Source organism: Mastigoproctus giganteus, chromosome 8, assembly GCF_048544385.1.
Source record: "Mastigoproctus giganteus isolate SK-2022 chromosome 8, ASM4854438v1, whole genome shotgun sequence".
In the NCBI taxonomy this organism is placed as follows: Eukaryota; Metazoa; Arthropoda; class Arachnida; order Uropygi; family Thelyphonidae; genus Mastigoproctus; species Mastigoproctus giganteus.
In genome coordinates, this window is record NC_143582.1 from 139984379 (window position 1) to 140003974 (window position 19596).

At 36.2% G+C, this 19596-nt stretch overlaps 1 protein-coding gene across 1 annotated transcript in view; it reads left to right on the forward strand.

The window, feature by feature from the left end:
* The window catches only part of LOC150081858 (DNA-directed primase/polymerase protein-like), a 188712-nt gene that overhangs the window by 88451 nt on the left and 80665 nt on the right, over window positions 1–19596 (forward strand). The window contains exons 7-8 of the mRNA XM_090379767.1: window positions 317–390; window positions 15497–15570. Coding sequence (XP_090235893.1) covers window positions 317–390; window positions 15497–15570 — 148 coding nt within the window. The remainder of the gene's footprint in view (window positions 1–316; window positions 391–15496; window positions 15571–19596) is intronic.

The following is a 19596-nucleotide window of genomic DNA, read 5'->3' on the forward strand; positions in this document are numbered from 1 at the left end:
CACCTATTTTTTTTTTCCAAAAAAAGCACTGTAGTCAATATTTAGGTAAAAGAAAGAAAAAAAAAATGCTATTTCTGTATATCAGAAAAGTGCAGAATTTATTTTAAGCAAATAATGCTTATTTTGAAATAATTTTGGCAACTTATATTACAGTGCAATTTCCATACAGTAGAATTATTTATGCATCTCTGAGAAATTTGTTGAAGTGGAATTTTTTTTTTTTTTAAATTCAAATTATCAGAAAACTATTATTGGCATGTTTAATTCTGATACTTGCAAAGATTTTTATTGATGTCATTGATATTTTATATTTTAGTGTGTATGCTGTGAACTGAAGAGGATATATGACATCAGCTGTGATAGATCTCAGGTTCTGTGGCTCACTGCTAGGTAAATCTCTTAAGAATATCATTTTTATAATTATTTTGTCAGTGGTTGCTTGGAATAATGGTTACTTTTAGAACTATTAAAATTTTCTATTCTGAGAAACAATATTCTTATTTTGTTGTAACACAACCTAGGTTAATAAATAAATAATTATTGCCATGAAGAATAAAGGTATTTTATTTTTAACATGTCTGTAGTTGCTATTCACAGGAGAAAATTAATAAGGAAAAACATACTTGGCCAAAAGCTGTTTATAAATGGGAAGTGATTTTCCCATTCATATAAAATTTAGGATATTGAATTTGTTATGCAGCACAAAAAATTTATGGCTCTGCACATTATACAATTTTCTTCAAGACTATGAGAATTTTGATGTTTTTCTAAATTTACATGAATTTTCATAGTTGTTTTTTGCCTAAAATTTGGTGTCACCACAAATGCTCTTGCAATCTGAGAGGATTCCAAGTATCAGAGAATTCCTGGGGACATTGGTTACAAAAGTAAAAAAAAAAAAAAGAATTTTAATTTTAATATGCAATGATTAATTTATGTACAAATTTTCAGATTTACTTGTCTTCAATAACTAGTTTGTAAGGATAAAATCTGTTTCAGCAGAGTCATTACTTAATTAAAAATTTATTTTTAAGTAATGATAACTAAAATTTCTGGAAAAAAAAAAAAAATATATATATATATATATATTTTTTGAGTTAAACTTAAGCAGGGCATTACGTGGAGTACTACTAAGGTAAGATTTAAAATAAGACACTTTTCCATGTGAAGTATTTTAATTCGTTTATTTTTAGGCAAAGGGCAATTATACCCCCAAATAGCTATTAAATTTTGGATTTGAATATTGAACTCTATCTTTAGCCTTGGGTTTTTTGGGTACTATTAAAATTGAATTCAAAAATCTTTATATATAAAGAGAAGTTAACAAAGGTTGACAATACATGACATGAATCCATTTCTGTAGTTAATAGAGAATTAAATTCTGAATTATCCTTAATCGTAAAGCATATCTACTCTACTGGATAGGATGTATAGAGGTTTCTACAAAATAATATATTTGTTAAAATACAATATAAATCTTAAGTGGACTTTGAAAACAATATATATAACATCACAAGGTTTTAATAAGTAATTAGCATTTAAAACATGGAACTTGTTTAAATGATTATGGAAATAAATAATGAATAATAATAAGGAATACTAAGTCACGAAGTTAGAAATAAATCAAATCAATGCATGTATTTAATGGGAGGAGTAATAAAACTTGACTGAACTGTGCTACTACTGGAGAGGAACAAAACTGTATCATTAGTGGTACAATTTCAATATTGAAATCCATTCATTTTCAGGCATGGAATTTTGGGTTTCTGTGACAGATTTCTGAAGAAGGATTTTGATATTGAAATATGAAATGTAGTTAATTTTGTTTAGTTGGCATTGTTTGTGTTTTAATTGTACCAAATATCCTTTGAATACTAATAAACTAATTAAAATACCTCATGTTGAAAAATTGAAGTTTAATGGTTTGTTTTATTACTCTAACTGGCCTAACAGCCCATTAGGGGCCCCGGCCTTTCTGACACATCAGATGGCCAATTCATTACTTGATAGTGGGGCTAAAATTCTGAGTAACACTGATAAAGATGCAATCCATACTTGATTTTTTACCATTAACTCTTTGCGGACCAGTGTCATGTCCACCCCATCAGCTTGTCCATCGGCATTTTTGATTACAGAATTTGTTTTCCAGCTGTACTTGTGCAATTATTGTTCTATCTTCTAGTTACATTTCATATAAACAATCTGAAAAGCTAAATCCATGTTTATTAATGTTTATATTCAATTATTAAGCATGGCATTGTTGTTGGTGTTGAGAATGCCGTTTAATTTGGAAAAGTTTTATTTTTCAGAGTGCCAATGTTGTCTGGAAAACAATTTGGATTCAAGCCAGGACACTCCACAGAGGATGCCATGAACATAGCAAGTACAACGCAGGAAACTTATCTGCTTGCCATATTCATTGATTTCACTGGGGCTTTTGATGCCTTATGTTGCTCCAGTATACTACGCCATACTCGAATCCCATAAATTTTATAGAAATGTATATAGAACTACCTCAGTGATAGGCAGATGTCATTTAAGACCAGATATCAATGTATTATCCAAAGAGTGACACAGGGATGCCTGCAAAGGTTGCCTTTGCAGGTGACCTTGTTCAACTAGTTAGCATTATACATTAGCATTGCATTAGCCTTAGTTGAGGCATATGATGCAAGAAAGCAAGCTTATACAGCATCAGCCAAAAAAAAAAAAAAACCTTCCCATTTTGCCCATCACTCCAAATTGAACTAGACAAACAATTGGTCACTCCAAATGTTTGTCTAGTTCAGCCTTAAATTTATTTAAGCTATCAACTTCCACAACAACAGATGGAAGTCTGTTCCAGCAATCAACTACCTGCTGGCTAAAGACAAACTTCCGCACATCTATTCTACAACTGTTTTTCCTCAATTTGAATCCATGCTCCCTCAGGTTCTTAGTCTGAGCAAGCTGAAGTATCCCATCAGCATTGAGCTTGCTCAAGCCATTCAAGGCCTTATACACCTCAATCAGATAACCTCGCAGGTGCCTAGTCTCCAGATGCTGCAACTTGCAGAACTTAAGCCTTTCTTTGTAAGTGCACCCCTTCATTCCTCTCACCAATCTTGTTGCTCTTCTCTGTACTCGTTTTAACGTTCAAATATTATAAAAATATTTGCAATATATTATGCAGTTTGATTGAAATTGCTTTTCAAACATTTATTTACACAAAGTATACATTTTATAAACAAATTTCTAAAATGTTTTACAATAGAAACCTTTGTATAATATAGTTTTACACAATATTTGTAAAAATATTGTGTAAAGTTTTTACATAATATTTAATATTCTATAATTACTGACTTCACTCTTACAACCACCTTTATATATTGGTGATATGTTGGCACTTCTACAATCCAAAGGAATCTCTACCAAGTGCAATGACACCCTCATAATTAACCTCAATGGTTCAACACACTCTTTGGCCGCCCTCCTTCAAAATTACCAGGTAAATGCCATCAACTCCAGGAGGAGCTTTAACAGCCTTTAGGCTTGCGAGTTTTTCTATAAACAGTAATCTGCAATTTCGAAATCACTAATTCAATATGGCGCAGCTTCACTCATACAGCCCCTTCTCAGCAAGAAGGGTCTTTCATTAGTAAATACCAGTACACAAGGGTCTGATCTTATTCATTTTCTTTTTCTTTGTATTCACATACATGAAAAACTCCTTGTCCCCATTCTTTTCTCTCTTAGCCAGTGCTTTCTCATACTCATCCTTGGCCTCCCTAACCTTATGTGTGGTGCTATTACATTTGTCAAAACCTCTGACTGTGTTGACACCTGGGCTCTCACCCATGTGCAACTTATTCTTTGCTGTGATTGCATCAGTAACCAATCATGGTTAGTTTTATTAACAATACAACAGCTGATCAGCCTATGACTCATAACAAAATATAGAAAGAACAACCTTTATCCTCTTTGCAGGGACAGCGTCTCTACCCCCACCACGAATTTCCATCCCCACCACAAGGAGGAGGTCGCCCTATCTAGGAAACTATACAACTGATGTCTCATCAGACAAACTAATCAAACAGTCTGATTCACTAACTTTAGTCATTAGGAGCAAGAATCCATCACTCCACCCTGCCTGAGAACCCATCTCAGGCCTAACAACCCATCTCAAGCCTGACAAGGAAGGGAGACTTGCTCCCTTTAACATATTCAAGTTGGTAATTGCTATCTGCAATCACACAGCTTTACAATTCTTAAAACCATAGAAACCTCCATGGTTAACAAAATTAACATCTTCAATAATATGTTTCTTAATCCTTAGCAAGCCTTCAGTTTTATCAGAATACAATTTCTTCACCTCTCACACAATAGAACCCTCAACTTGACACACCTCGGTGAAAAGGGAAAATCCTGCACCTAGCAAGAATACATCCAACGCATGACTCACACAATACCTGAAACAAATCAGAGTAGCAGCTCTGCAGCAGTTCATGATTCTTCTTCTTTTTATTTACATACATGAAAATCTTCTTGTCCTCATTCTTTTCCCTCTTAGCCAGTGCTTTCTCATACTCAGCCTTGGCCTCCCTAACCTTATATGTGGTGCTATTACAGATCAACTTTTAGCTGTTGAAGGCTTCAGTACTTTTTGTTGCATTAGCATTAGTAAAGGCACATGATGCAAGAAAGCAAGCTTATGTAGCATCAGCCAAAAAAAAATTTTTTTTTTCTCATTTCACCCATCCACTCGCTTCAAATGTTTCTCTAGTTCTGCCTTGAATCTATTTAAGCTATCAACTTCTACAATGACAGATGGAAGTTTGTTCAGCAATCAATCAACCACCCGCTGGCTGAAGGCGAACTTTGCACATCTATCTGTCTTTCTTCAGTTTGAATTTATGCCCTCTCAGGCGATTATTCTGAGCAAGAGGAAGAATCCCATTAGCATTGAGCATGCTCAAACCATTGAAGACTTTATACACCTCAATCAGATCACCTTGCAGGTGCCTAGTCTCCAGACACTGTAATTTGCAAAACTTAAGCCTTTCTTTGTAAGAGCAACCCTTTATTTCATTCACTAATCTTGCCCTTCTCTGTACTCGTTCCAGCAGCTCTACATCCTTCTTAAAATGAGGCCTCCAGACCTATATACAGTACTCTAGGTGTGTCCTGACCATTGCCTTATACGAGGGGATAATCACATCCTTATCCCTGCTAGAAAAATTCCTGTATATATCATTGACAAGACACCATGAGCACGCTTGCAGACCATCTGCACTGCCCAGGAAAGTTCATATCTGCCTGCACAGTTACCCCCAGGTCCTTTTCATTCTCTACCTCTGTCAGTGTAGTACCACATAGTTGATACGTTACTCTGGAGTTACTGCTTCCCATATGCAATACTTTACATTTGTCAATATTAAACTTCATTTGCCACCTCGCTCAACTTTTCTAGATCCTGTTGCAGCAGCAGCAGTGTACTCTCATTAGTGTCATTAACAACCCTGCCGACCTTCGTATCGTCTGCAAACTTGGACATTAAGCCTGATATACCATCATCAATTTCATTAATAAATACAGAAAATAATAATGGACCCAACACTGATCTCTGGGGGACTCCACTAATTAGTTAAAGCAAATTAGTTATGTCATACTAAAATCAAGTCAGTTCTTCTAAAAGGTAATCCAAATTTAAGAAGACCACCTCAGATTAAAACCTCAGGCAAAACAATAGTCCTGGTATCAGAACTTAAATACTGAAGAATAATGTTTGATCAAAATTTTCGCCCCATCTCATGTATGGTGCCAGAAAAGTGCAAAACTATGGTGGTATGATTGTAAGAATTAGCTGTGCCAACTGGGAACTTAAAAGGAGGAAGACTCTTGCACTTATTTATAAGGCAGTCTTCCTTCCAGTAATCACCTATGATACAGGAACCTGGTACGCTAGAGCAACTCTAGCCAGGAATAGAGCTAAATTTGATTTAATCTCAGAAAATCATTTATTAATACTCACATATTATATGCCATACTGTAAGCACACCTGCACTTCAGGCTTGCTGGCTTCCCTTTTGACTTAGAGATGATTACCCTCAATTATGGGTTAAAGAAACAAATTCCAGCTGACACCTTGGTATCGCCCTAGACCTACACAGTGACTGAGAAAGAGAGAGAGAGAGAGAGAGAGAGAGAGAGAGAGAGAGAGAGAGAGAGAGAGAGAGAGAGAGAGAATTCTAGGAGGTTCCCTCTTCCAACTCTGGAAAACTAGATGGGAAGAGACCACCAGTTTGCTTCCCCTCCCTCTAGTTCACCCCAGATGCCAAATTATGCCAGCTGGGACTCACTCAGTTCCCCAGGAATGTACTTGTAATGCTGATGAGGATTGGCTACATAATCTTTATGATTGCCCCAATTATCATTGCCAGAAATGTATTTTGATGACTAAAATAGGACCACTAAAACATGGAAATCAACACCTCATCTCTGAGGAAACTCAATACATGGCTTTCTCAGACTCAGCTCAAAAGGTCTTTGAGACCAGGATACTAAACCAAACTATGGCTACTCAGGCTGTGAAGATCCCCCCACCCAGAAACCCAAATAAATTAATCATGACTATCCAAAGTGTGACCCCCCCCCTTTTCAACATAGACAAACCAAGGTAAGACTGGCCTGACAGAATGTGTTTCTTGTCTAGTGTGAACAGTCTGATGTGGATTGTGTTTTGGAAAAGTAAGTCCCGAATCTGACTGCATGCACATGGGACCTGCCATGGATGGGCCCTCATGTTCCTGTAAAATGAGATTGAATGCAAGTCTTTAATTACGAGTGAGATTGAATGTAAGTCTTTAATTATGAGTGAGTTTGCAAGCAAATGTCTATCTGGGTATAAGGTATTCAGAGAGGAACAAGACATACGCTAGATACAGTATTGTATACTTCCTTATTGTATGTCCATGCTTAAGTGTAAGAGAATATTTAAATGTGTATAAATGTACAAGACTATTAATTGCAGAAACTATCAAAATTAAATTACACGAGAATTCTGTTAATGTTTGCCGGCCATATCTAATCTGTGACTCGTGGTCCTTTACTCGCATGCGCGAAGACAAATAATCCCTATTCGGTAATTTTCGTTCCTATGATCATGACATACGGTCGAAAAGAATTGTCAGCTTCAGGAAGGAAAATCATTTTGCATTTTTTTCATAAAATTAATTTTTTACTTAATTTTTAATTGCATTAAATTGATTTTTAATTGTGTTCGTTTGATTTTTAATTGTGTTCGTTTGATTTTTAATTGTGTTCATTTGATTTTTAATTATTGTTAATTATTTCCTACTGTAATGTAAGATTTTCGATTTTTTTAAAATTGTTTTCGTTTTAATTTCTGGAGAGTATCATATGGAAGTGTTCTATGTATCATATTGAGGTAAACTTCTCTTATTCTTTTGCTACATGAGTAGTGTAAAGGCATCATTTGATTTTATCTCATATTGTGGCTACCTTCACAACGAGATACCAGTATTGCACTGCTTCGAATAAATAATGCTTCTCTAGTAGAGCAGACTACTGTTATTTATTCTCAGTGGGTAGCACCACCACCACCCAGACGTGTTTTGGAGCTTGTTGGCTCACTCATCGGTAGTTAAATTTATGGATAAACTATGGTGTATTTACACCGATATTATATAGTTAATTTCAACCCATAACTTATTATGTCTTGTGCATTTAGTCTTCAAAATATTATCCTTATCTTCACCATTTGGCATCTCTCATATTGTGAAATTAACTTTGCAACCGTGATGGCATGTCTGCATTATCAGGGTACCTGCCCACCCTCTGATGAGTGAGCCAACAAGCTCCGAAATGTGTCTGGGTGGTGGTGCCCACAGAATAAATAACACTGCTGTACTAGAGAAGTGTTATTTATTTTAAGTAGTGCAATACTTGGAATCTCGTTGTGAAGGTAGCCACAATATGAGATAAAATGAAACGATGCCTTTACACTACTCAGTTAAATTTATGGGTAAACTATGGTGTATTTACGCCGATATTATATAGATAATATATATATAACTTCAATAAAATGTAAAAATATAAAATAAAATAAAAGTATGCCAGCAGCATGGCAAGCCAGTAGAGTGAAGAAGAATTTAACATATAAAATTAAGAATACGGTACGGTTGGAGAAACATTCTTAAATAATTTAGAAAATGGAGTCCAAATTAAAAGAAAATTTAATGGCACTCGCCCTTGCTAAGCACCGGTTTCCGAATTGCGTGAAATATTACTATATGTAAATGTATTCTACAAACAATACAGAAATAGGTAAAAATAAAATGAAAAATAATAGAACATACCATAATATCGAATTTAATAGAATAGACCGACCGACCGTTATTCCCTGTCTCGTCAGTGGACCATAATGGTTAGGGAACCACTACATTTCGAACACCAAACAAATCCATGCCACAATGGAGTGATACTAGGATCAAATTGCCGATGCAATAGATTTGCATAACGGTGGTCCATATGTAGTGTTGAAATAATAGGACAGAAAAGTAATACTCACATGGAAAAAACCACACTACTGAACAGACAAAGCAACCGCCAAACATATATATCTAGAAATAGATTGGGCTACAGGGGGGGCAGCACGGACACAGCAATAGCAGTTCATCACACTACTACAATCTAAATATAATTCAACTGAATTGAATATTAGACAGTGAAAATAAGTGTAAAATTAAATGAAAATAAAAAATAAAGATAGAGCAGACATCAGTGTCAGCAAATATGCAAAAACCACATGTTGTGTGTATTTAACTTTAATAAAATGTAAAAATATAAAATAAAATCAAACTCCTCCACTTTCCTCTCAGTTATTACAAAATCATCTAGCTCACTGCCAGAGTTTACTTCACCTCTGCATTCCCCTCCCTGAATAACTTCTCATGGCGCCTCCGTAGCCAGGTGGGCAGGAGCAGCAGTGCATAGCACATGCTTCTTGATTAGACCGGGGTTCGAGCCCGTGACCACCAAATAAGGAGAATGCAGAAAGGTCAGGGAATGACCACCGCATATCCCGGAGCAATATGGCTTTAGTTGCTAATGCTCCTAAAAATCAAATAACAAACAACATAACTCCTCATGTGTGAATGTAGATGAAAAATACTTGTTTAGTTTGTTAGCCACCTGAGCAGGATCATCAACAGTTGAAACATCAATGTCCAGTGGACCAATCTGATTCATCCCTTTCCTTCTAGAATTTACATAGGTAAACTCTAGAAGTTTTCTGTTTTTCTTTGCATCCTTTGCCAAGGATTTCTCATAATCTGCCTTTGCCTGCCTAATCTCCTTTGTGACTTGGTTACAGACCAGCTTATATCTATCATAGCCTTCCATGTCACCCATTAATTTATATGTATCCCATGCATTTTTCTTCTCTGCCACATGTCTCATTAGTTCATCTGACATCCATTTAGGCCTAAACCTTGGACAATATTTCTTAGTTGGTATGTAAAGCCTAGTAGCTTCCAAGATAAATTCTTTGAATGCCTCCTATTTTGAATTTGCTGTTGGTAACATCATCAGTTGATCCCACCGTATAGAATTTAAATACTGTCTCAGACCATCGTAGTCGCCTTTGTGAGAGCAAAAACCCTTCCCTTTACCCCTGATGGTAGTTACCTCTTTGAGTAAATCCCACTTCAGCACACTGTGATCACTGCCACCTAGTAGTTCCTTTAGCTGCAGAATCTTAATGCATGAAGGATCACTACTGATAATCAGATCAAGAGTATTGCTCCCTCTAGTTGCCTACCGAACATGCTGATGTAGAAAACAATCATCCAATAAATCCATAAAAGCCTTGCTAGTGTGTGAGTGACCAACCCACAAATTCCAGTCAATATCTGGGAAATTAAAATCCCCCATTATAAGACTCTCTGATTTACTGGCCCACTCTATTTTCCTGCTAGTGTGTGTGTGACCAAACCACAAATTCCAGTCAATATCTGGGAAATTAAAATCCCCCATTATAAGACTCTCTGATTTACTGGCCCACTCTATTTTTCTATACAGTTTCTTATTATACTCATCAGAGTCATTAGGCCTATAACACACTCCTACTCTCAATTTTGATCTCCCAATGCTTATGTCACACTAAACTGATTCGACACTGCACTGTCCAGCGATGTCGACTGGCCTCACTTTCTTGGATTTTGTGTTTCTTAACTAACGGCAAAACTTCTGCTCCCTTTCTGTCCTGTCTATCCTTTCTGTACACATTGTACTCCCCAAATTCCAGTTCTGCAGTCCTTATATCTGCGTGACACCCTGTCTTTGATATCCCAATAATATCTGCCTTTGATGTTTTGAGCAATATCTCAAATTCATCAAATTTATTTATCAAACTCCTAGCATTGGTGTACACTGAAGTATACATGCACCTGTTCCTATTCTTAGCTACCCTAACACAACCCATGTGTTTAGTTGTACAGCAATGACTCCCAGCAGTCTCTGAAATATCCTGCATCTTGTTTTCCAGGCTGCTGCTCATTCCAGTAGAAGCAGTGCAAGAATCACTTTCACCTCTGCCAGTGGCTATTGTTAATCAATTAGTCCTTGTATCCTCCCAAGCTAGCAGTTTTCCGACCCATCTAACACTGCCTCGATAGCATCAGCAAATATTCTTGCACCCTTTCTATTTACATGTATTACATCCCTGTAAAAGCAGTCTCTCCTGTTAACAAGTAATGACCAGGCTGAAAAAAATTCTACCCCTTATGCCTTGCACAATCTTTCTAGGGCCGAATTGATCGACAAGACTCTCATCATATACTTCCTTCTATCGGGAAGACACTTTCGAATTCAACCCTAATTCACGGATTTTTTTCAACAGTGACCTGTACTTGTTAAGTAATTCCGCCGGTCTCCTACTCTTAATATCATTAGTGCCAACATGTACAATAATATCACCTTTTTTGCCCTTAAAAGGTGATATCCGCTCTACAACTTCATCAACCTTTGCCCCAGGCAGACATACTCTGGTCCTGTTCCACCTGTCCTTTTTACATACCATATTCCCCGTTTCTCTGACAATACAGTCACCAACAACTACTAGTTCTTGTGACCAGCGCATTCTGCTTTTGGGGTTGCCGCTGTGTTGTGTGATGAACAAGTGCAATCTTTGGCATTGATGTGGGCAGCTGAGATCTTGATGGGCCCCTCAATTCAGATCCTTCGAGGGCATCCATTTGTGTGAGGAAATCAGGCTGAGTTGTCGCCTGATTTCCTCAAACTCCTTACATTGCGCACACACACACACAAAGACATCCCCATGACAATATCATGCCCTGTACCTGATTGCTCCACAAACATCAGGCAAGCAGTGCATTTTAAAAGGCTGTCATTCAGAGGGCAACTGCCCCCTCAGTTCTCCCCTGTGCCACAGCACTCCCATTAGCTTGAGCCTTTTGCTTTGCTGCTCTGGTCTGAGTCATGATTTCGATTTAATTTCAATAAAATTTCAATTTCAGTACAAAATTATAACCCTAAACTTGTATCCTAGCACAGTTATAACATTATATATATTTTTTCAGTATCGAGTATTATCTCTGAGTTCCGTTTATATAACTTCCATATCAACTTATGTATTAATGAATTATGTTATGTTTGTAAAATCTAAGTCGTTATATGTATTTAGTTAAAAAGTACAGTTTAATTGACAATGAAGTTTAACAAGATTAATAAATTTTACTGATTAATTGATAATGTTATATACTATACTATATAACATTATCAATTAATCAGTAAAATTTATTAATCTTTATAAAATTTATACTAAGCTAAACTATCTAGTTTGGGATATAACGTATCGTATAACAATGGCGGCAAGTTACGAACAGTAAATCTATGGACACTTAAGTATTAATTAACTTCCAAAATCTCGTTGTCTCAATTTAGAATAAACCGAGGATCTTGACTAGGTCTATAATCTACTTATAGAAATTAATTTAATAATAATTAGTCAATAAAGCAGCTAAATATGGCTAAAAAACTTCCCGTTCCGCAGAGCTGCAAAACTTGTAAACACATGGATTGGATACCAAGTAATAACATACAAATCTCTATCTAAGTTAAAATTTAAACTAAGTATTGTAACTAGGAATATAAAGCTACTCTAGAAAATAAGTTAATATGCCAATTTAAGCCAATTTAAGCTGATAAAACAGAAAAAACTTCTCTATTTTCAGGAGCAGTAAAAACTTTGCCTCAATAAGGCTACTCTCATTCCCAACATGCCAAGTTGCCTCCATTGTTTGTTAGTTCCAGCAAATAGTGTTGATGCAGAGTGATCTCTATATTTTTAAAATATAGTGACATATTACTAGATGATTAGTGAGGCACAAAAAAAAAAAAAAGAAAGAGAATCTGTTTATAGCTATACAGTAAACCCCCGCGAATAGCGGGGGTTACGTTCCTGAGAAATGTCGCGAATACCGAAAACGCGAATACTGAGCTATAGTAATAAAGGGGTTCCGTTCCAAAGTATGAAATATATAAGAAAAACTAGTCTAAAATTTTGTCTATGTATGTATTATATGTACCTTCATAATACGACTATGTACACAGACAGTACATAGTGAAAAATCGAAAAGAAAATAAGAAACAATTTAATATTAAACGTAATATTTATTAGAAATTTCAAACAAATCTTTCAAACCAGCGCCTTTTCTAGAAAAAACTTATCCCGCCAGTGCTATCACCAGTTTCGCTAAAGTGTTGATAAAGGAGTTTTGCCTTTTCACGAATGATGAGTGAACTTAACGGAATTTTATTATGAGTTCCGTCTTCTATCCACAGATTTAAAGCTTTTTCCGTTTTTTCTAATTTAACATCACGAGTTACAGAGCGAATTTTTGAAGCAATTAGCGCGTTTTCACGGATACTACGGCGGATTTTTTCTTCCGATTTCTTGATTGATCGTACCGTTGACTCATTGATTTTATAATGTTTTTCCACTGAGGAGACACTTTCACTATTAGAAATTTTGTCTAATAACTCAATTTTATTCGCTAATGTCATCACCTTCTTTGATCTTTTCACATTTCCCTTTTTATTCGTAGCCATATTTTTGTAGGGGATAGAAAAGAACTTGTCCACAATAAAGTCACTTTCTTCCGTTAACACACTCGAAAAAGTCTGTTTTCACTAACACACTGCAAAACGGTAGATTTTTCACATTTGTAAGCATATCAATTTATAAATTTATTCAATTTATAAGCATATAAATTACAAGCAAATGGCGAAACCTTCCATGACAAGCACATAACACATACTGAACAAGGATTAGCGAGAAACATCCACGCTTGCAATTTTGTCACCCCTCTCCCCCACCCACTGACCTCTGTTTTGACCGGGAAAGATGATTTTAGCCACGCCCATGTTTTTTTTTATGGTGGAAAATATTCACAGCTTTAAAATTCACATATTTTTAGGTTTCATTTTATATTAAATCAGTGACCGCGAAACCGCGAATACTGATACCGCGAATAGTGGGGGTTTACTGTAATATATTTCAAGGAGGAACTGGACAGACTTAGAGGGAATGGATGTATGAAATTTTTTTTGGCTGATGTTACATAAGCTCATGCACTTGCTTTCTTGCATCACAAATATATTATTGCATCATAAATATATAATAGATTACTAATATGCTGTATCCTTATTTGATATATAAGGTGTGAATCGAACCTAAATAAAGCAAACCAGTTGGTATTTTTTCTCTTTCTTCTTCTTAGAAGTTATGTAGGTTCCAACTACTAATGCCTGATAAAAATGTTTGCATTTTTATCAATTTGAAAAAGGCATTCGTGAATTTTGAATTTTTTGTCTTGTGAATTTCAGCTCCCCCTCCCCCTCCCCCCCACTGGCAACATTGCTACAGTATTGGCGCCTTGTAGCCAGGTGGGCAGGAGTAGCAATGCATAGCACACGCTTCTTGATTAGACCGGGATTCGAGCCCGTGACCACCAAATACGGAGGATGCGGAAAGGTCAGGGAATGACCACAGCATATCCCTATAGCAATATGGCCTTAGTTGCTAATGCTCCTAAAACGTAATAACAACAACAACAGCATTGCACCTTATTTTATGTACATTATATAATCCATATGTAGTGTGTCTATAAATTATTCACCTGATTATGGTGCTCGATTAAAATTTTATTTCAATAGGTATCTTAATATGGTTTGCTGTTTACCAAAAGAACTCAATGAGTTCATTTTCATGCTGCAGTTGGCAGCCTTAGCAAGCATTGCAACAGTACAATATTAAAATGGTGACAGTACAGGAGAAAGCAATGTGCACATTGTAGCTGTGGGATACCAAATCTTCAGTAACTGTAATCTTCAGCAACTGTAAAGAGATGTTTTCAATGGGAATTCCAAAAAGATCCACCTACAGCACAATCAATGAGGCAATTGTTGAAACAGTTTCAAGAAACCGGCAGTGTGCTGCACCGGAAAGGAGCAGGTAGGACTAGTATGTACAGATAAAGTTTTGGAAATTCAGGAAGTGTTTACCTGATGGAAGTCCTACAAAATCTATCCACCAGAAAAACCTGCAGCTGCAAATACTCTGAGCAACATTGCACAGGGTGGTTCTCAAGAGATTGAAACTTTATGCTTACAAAATGCAAATCCTCTAGGAAATTACCAGATTTCCAGCTTTTTTAAAAATCAAAAGTTGGCATCTATTATAGTTAATTAAAAAAAAAAAAAAAGCAGTTTAATACCAATAACTTTCCAAGTTAACAATCACATCTAGCTCCATAGTTAATGAATTTTTTTTTTTTTTTTTTTTTTTTTTGTGACTGAAAGCAGCTTAGCAACAGTTTACTGAAAAACGGGTAAAATAACTGTGCATTTATTTTTCTAAGTAGAAAAATAAATGAACAGCTATCTGTTAAGGATAATGATAATAATAAGTGAAATTATTTTGTTCATAAACTCTCATCTTACGTTGTCATTATCAGATTCAAAATGTTTCTTTGTTGAACATCCTAGGGAGGTCCAAACAAAACAAAGGAATCAAGATCTGGATTATGTGCAGAATGAAGGGAGAACATTTATCTTTAAATATTTTGTTGCTAAATCCAAAATCTCATCCAGCAGTGATGAGAAATAGCAGCTATTTTTGGGGGAGGGGGTTGTATTTCTATTGGTCTGTCTGGAGTTATTTTAGGTAATGATGCAAAATTAATTTCATTTATGAATCTTAGTAAGTAACTTTAGAAATGAGTAACTTATTAAATGGCTGTTGGTTTTGTATCTGTTTTCCTAAAATTTATACTTTTTAATTTGAAATTTCCATAGTTGTAGTTCAGAACATTTGTTGTCATTAAAAATGTGCATATCCAGTTTTAATATGCTAAATTAGAATGAATTAACCTTTTTGTGTAATTTTTTTAATACCTGTATCTTTTTTTCATAGCACTGAAGTTAAATTTAGCTGCCATCTGATATTTCAACTTCATAATGTGGCATTTAGAAACAATATACATGCAGGTAAGTAATGACAAGTGTTTTTCTGTGTAGTTTTCTTATACACCACTGGTCACCTTATCCAGAAAGCTTGGGACTAGGGATTTTCTGGATTTTGGGTTTTTAGCAAGAGGAATTAGAACATGTAAAATGAATAAAATTTTATATTAAGATTTTATATAAATGCTAGAAGTATAGTAACTAAATTTGATAAATTTGAAGTGTTGGCCAAGACATCAAAGGCAGATATTGTTGGGATATCAGAGACGTGGTGTCACAGATAGGAATGCAGAATTGGAATTTAGGGGGTACAATGTGTACATACAGGATAGAAAGGGAGGAGGTGTTATAGTGTTAATTAAGAAAAACATAAAATCAAAAGAAGTGCATCCAGTTTATATAGATAAACAGTGCACTGTTGAGTCAGTTTGGTGTGACATAAGGACTGCGAAAGCAAAAATAAGAGTAGAAGTGTGGGCTAGTAAATCAGAATGTCTTATAATGGGGATTTTAACTTCCCAGATATTGACTGGAACTTGTGGTTTGGTCACTCGCACACTAGTAAGACTTTTGTAGATTTATTGGATGATTGTTTTTTGCAGCAGCATGTTCGAGAGGCAAACAGAGAGGGTAATACTCTTGATCTAGTTATCAGCAGTGATCCTTTGTGTATTAAGAATTTGCAGATAAAGGAACCACTAGGTGGCAGTGATCACAGTGTACTGATGTGGGATTTACTTAAAGATATAATTACCATCAGGGGTACAGGAAAGGGTTTTTGCTTCTGTAAAGGTGACTACAGTGATCTCAGACAGTTTTTAAATTCTGTACAGTGGGATCAACTGATGATGTTACCAACAGCAAATTTTAAGTGGGAAGCATTCAAGAAATTAATCGTGGAAGCTACTGAAAGTTTTATACCTATTAAGAAATATTGTTCAAGGTTTAGGCCTAAATGGTTGTCAAATGAACTAATGAGACTCATGGCAGAGAAAAAAATGCATGGGATGCATATAAATTATCAGGCGACACAGAAGCCTGTGGCAGATATAAGCTAGTCTGTAATCAAGTCACAAAGGAGGTTAGACAGGCGAAGGCAGATTACGAGAAATCTTTGGCAAAGGATGCTAAGAAAAACAGCAACGATTCCTTTACTTATATAAACTCTAAAAGGAAGGGGATGAATCTGATTGTCCACTTGATATCTATGGTTCGACTGTTGATGATCCTGCTCAGATAGCAAACAAACTGATTGAGTATTTTGCATCTACATTCACACATGAGAAGTTATTAAGGTTTGAAAGTGCCAGAAGGTTATCAAATTGTGGCAGGGTGCTTAATGATTTGGTAATAACTGAGAGCAAAGTGGGGGAGAAATTGTTAAAGTTAAACATGAGAAAGCCACCTGTGATGGATGGGATCTATCCAGTTATATTAAAGGAGGCGGGAAAGCAACTAAGCAAACCCTTAGCTATAATTATGAGAGCATCCTTGGACTCAGGGGAGGTTCCCACGGACTGTAGATGTGCAAATGTATCTCCAATTTACAAAGGGGGATCGAAGGGTGACACGAGTAATTGCAGACCAGTTAGTTTAACTTCTGTTCCGAGTAAAATAATGGAGTCACTGGTTAAAGATGCATTGCAGGATCATCTAGACAAGACAGCAGCAATAATTCAGACACAGCATGGGTTTGTTAAGGGAAAGTCTTGTCTGATAAATTTGATTGGCTATTATGATGTGGTTACAAAGGAACTGGATGCAAAAAATAATTTTGATATAATATACTTGGATTTCAGGAAAGCTTTTGACACTGTTGCGCATGGAAGACTACTGTACAAATTGGAACAGAATGGTATTAAGGGTAAGTTGCTACAATGGATAAAAGGATGGATGAGTGGGAGAAGACAGAGGGTGGGTAATCAATGGGTGCTGTTCTTCGTGGACTAATGTTATTGTGGAGTCCCACAGGGTTCGGTGTTGGGTCCACTGTTGTTTTGTATATTTATCAATGATATTGATGAAGTTATATTGGGCTTAGTTTCGAAGTTTGCAGATGATACAAAGGTTGGCAGGGTTGTTAATGGCAGTGTGCTACTGCAACAGGATCTAGATAATTTGGGCAGATGGGCGGCTAAGAAGTGGCAACTGAAGTTTAACCTTGACAAATGCAAAGTACTGCATATGGGTAGAAGTAACCCCAGAGAAACGTACCAACTGTATAGTACTACACTTAAGGTGGTAGAAAATGAAAAAGACCTGGGAGTAATTGTGCAGTCAGATATGAAGTTTTCTGAGCAATGCAGACAGGCTGCCAGGGCAGGTCATGGGGTTTTGTCAATGATATATAGGAATTTTGCTAGTAGGGAAAAGGAGGTGATTGTATCTCTGTATAATGCAATTGTCAAGCCACACCTTGAATACTGCGTACAGCTCTGGAAGCCTCATTTTAGGAAGGATGTAGATTTGCTTGAGCATGAACGGAGAAGGGCAACAAGATTGGTGAGGGGGAATGAAGGGATCCTCTTACTAAGAGAGGCTTAAATTCCGCAAATTGCAGCCTCTGGAGACTAGGCACCTGTTAAAGGTAAGTTACTACATCCTTTTATTCATTGTAGCAACTTACCCTTAATACCATTCTGCTCCAATTTGTAGAGTAGTCTTCCATGCGAAACAGTTGTCAATAGCTTTCCTGAAATCCAAGTATATGATATCAAAATTATTTTTTGCATCCAGTTCCTTTGTAACCACATCACAATAGCCAATCAAATTTGTCAGACAAGACTTTCCCTTAACAAACTCATGCTGTGTCTGAATTATTGCTGCAGTCTTGTCTAGATGATCCTGCAATGCATCTTTAACCAGTGACTCCATTATTTTAACCAGAATAGAAGTTACACTAACTGGTCTCTAATTACTTGTGTCACCCTTCAATCCCCCTTTGTGAATTGGGGATACATTTGCACATCTCCAGTCTGTTGGGACTTCCCCTGAGTCCAAGGATGCTCTCATAATTATGACTAAGGGTTTGCTTACTTCCTTTGCTGCCTCCTTCAATATAATTGGATAGATCCCATCCACCCGAGGTGCCTTTCTTATGTTTAACTTCAACAATTGCTCCTCCACTTTGCTCTCAGTTATTACAAAATCATTAAGCACTCTGCTACAATTTGATAACCTTCTGGCCCTTTCAAACCTTAATAACTCCTCATGTGTGAATGTAGATGCAAAATACTCATTCAGTTTGTTTGCCAACTGAGCAGGATCATCAACAGTCGAACCATCAATATCAAGTGGACAAATCAGATTCATCCCCTTCCTTTTAGAGTTTATATAAGTAAAGAAATCCTCAAAGATTTCTTGTAATCTGCCTTCACCTGCCTAACCTCCTTTGTGACTTGATTACAACTAGCTTATATCTGCCATTGGCTTCTGTGTCGCCTGATAATTTATATGCATTCCATGCATTTTTCTTCTCTGTCACAAGTCTCATTAGTTCATTTGATAACCATTTAGGCCTAAACCTTGAACAATATTTCTTAATTGGTATGAAACTTTTAGTAGCTTCCACGATTAATTCCTTGAATGCTTCCCACTTAGAATTTGCTGTTGATAACATCATCAGTTGATCCCACTGTACAGAATTTAAAAACTGTCTGAGACCACTGTACTCAACTTTACCAAAGCAAAAACCCTTTCCTTTACCCCTGATGGTAATTATATCTTTAAGTAAATCCCACATTAGTACACTGTGATCACTGCCACCTAGTGGTTCCTTTATCTGCAAATTCTTACTACACGAATGATCACTGCTGATAACCAGATCAAGAGTATTCCCGTCTCTTGTTGCCTCTTGAACATGCTGCTGCAGAAATCAGTCATCTAGTAAATCCACAAAGTCTTACTAGTGTGCGAGTGACCAAACCACAAGTTCCAGTCAATATCTGGGAAGTTAAAATCGCCCATTATACGACATTCTGATTTACTAGCCCACTCTATTTCTCTGTACAATTCTTTATTGTAGAGAGATTTGCTTGAACAAACTTCCAT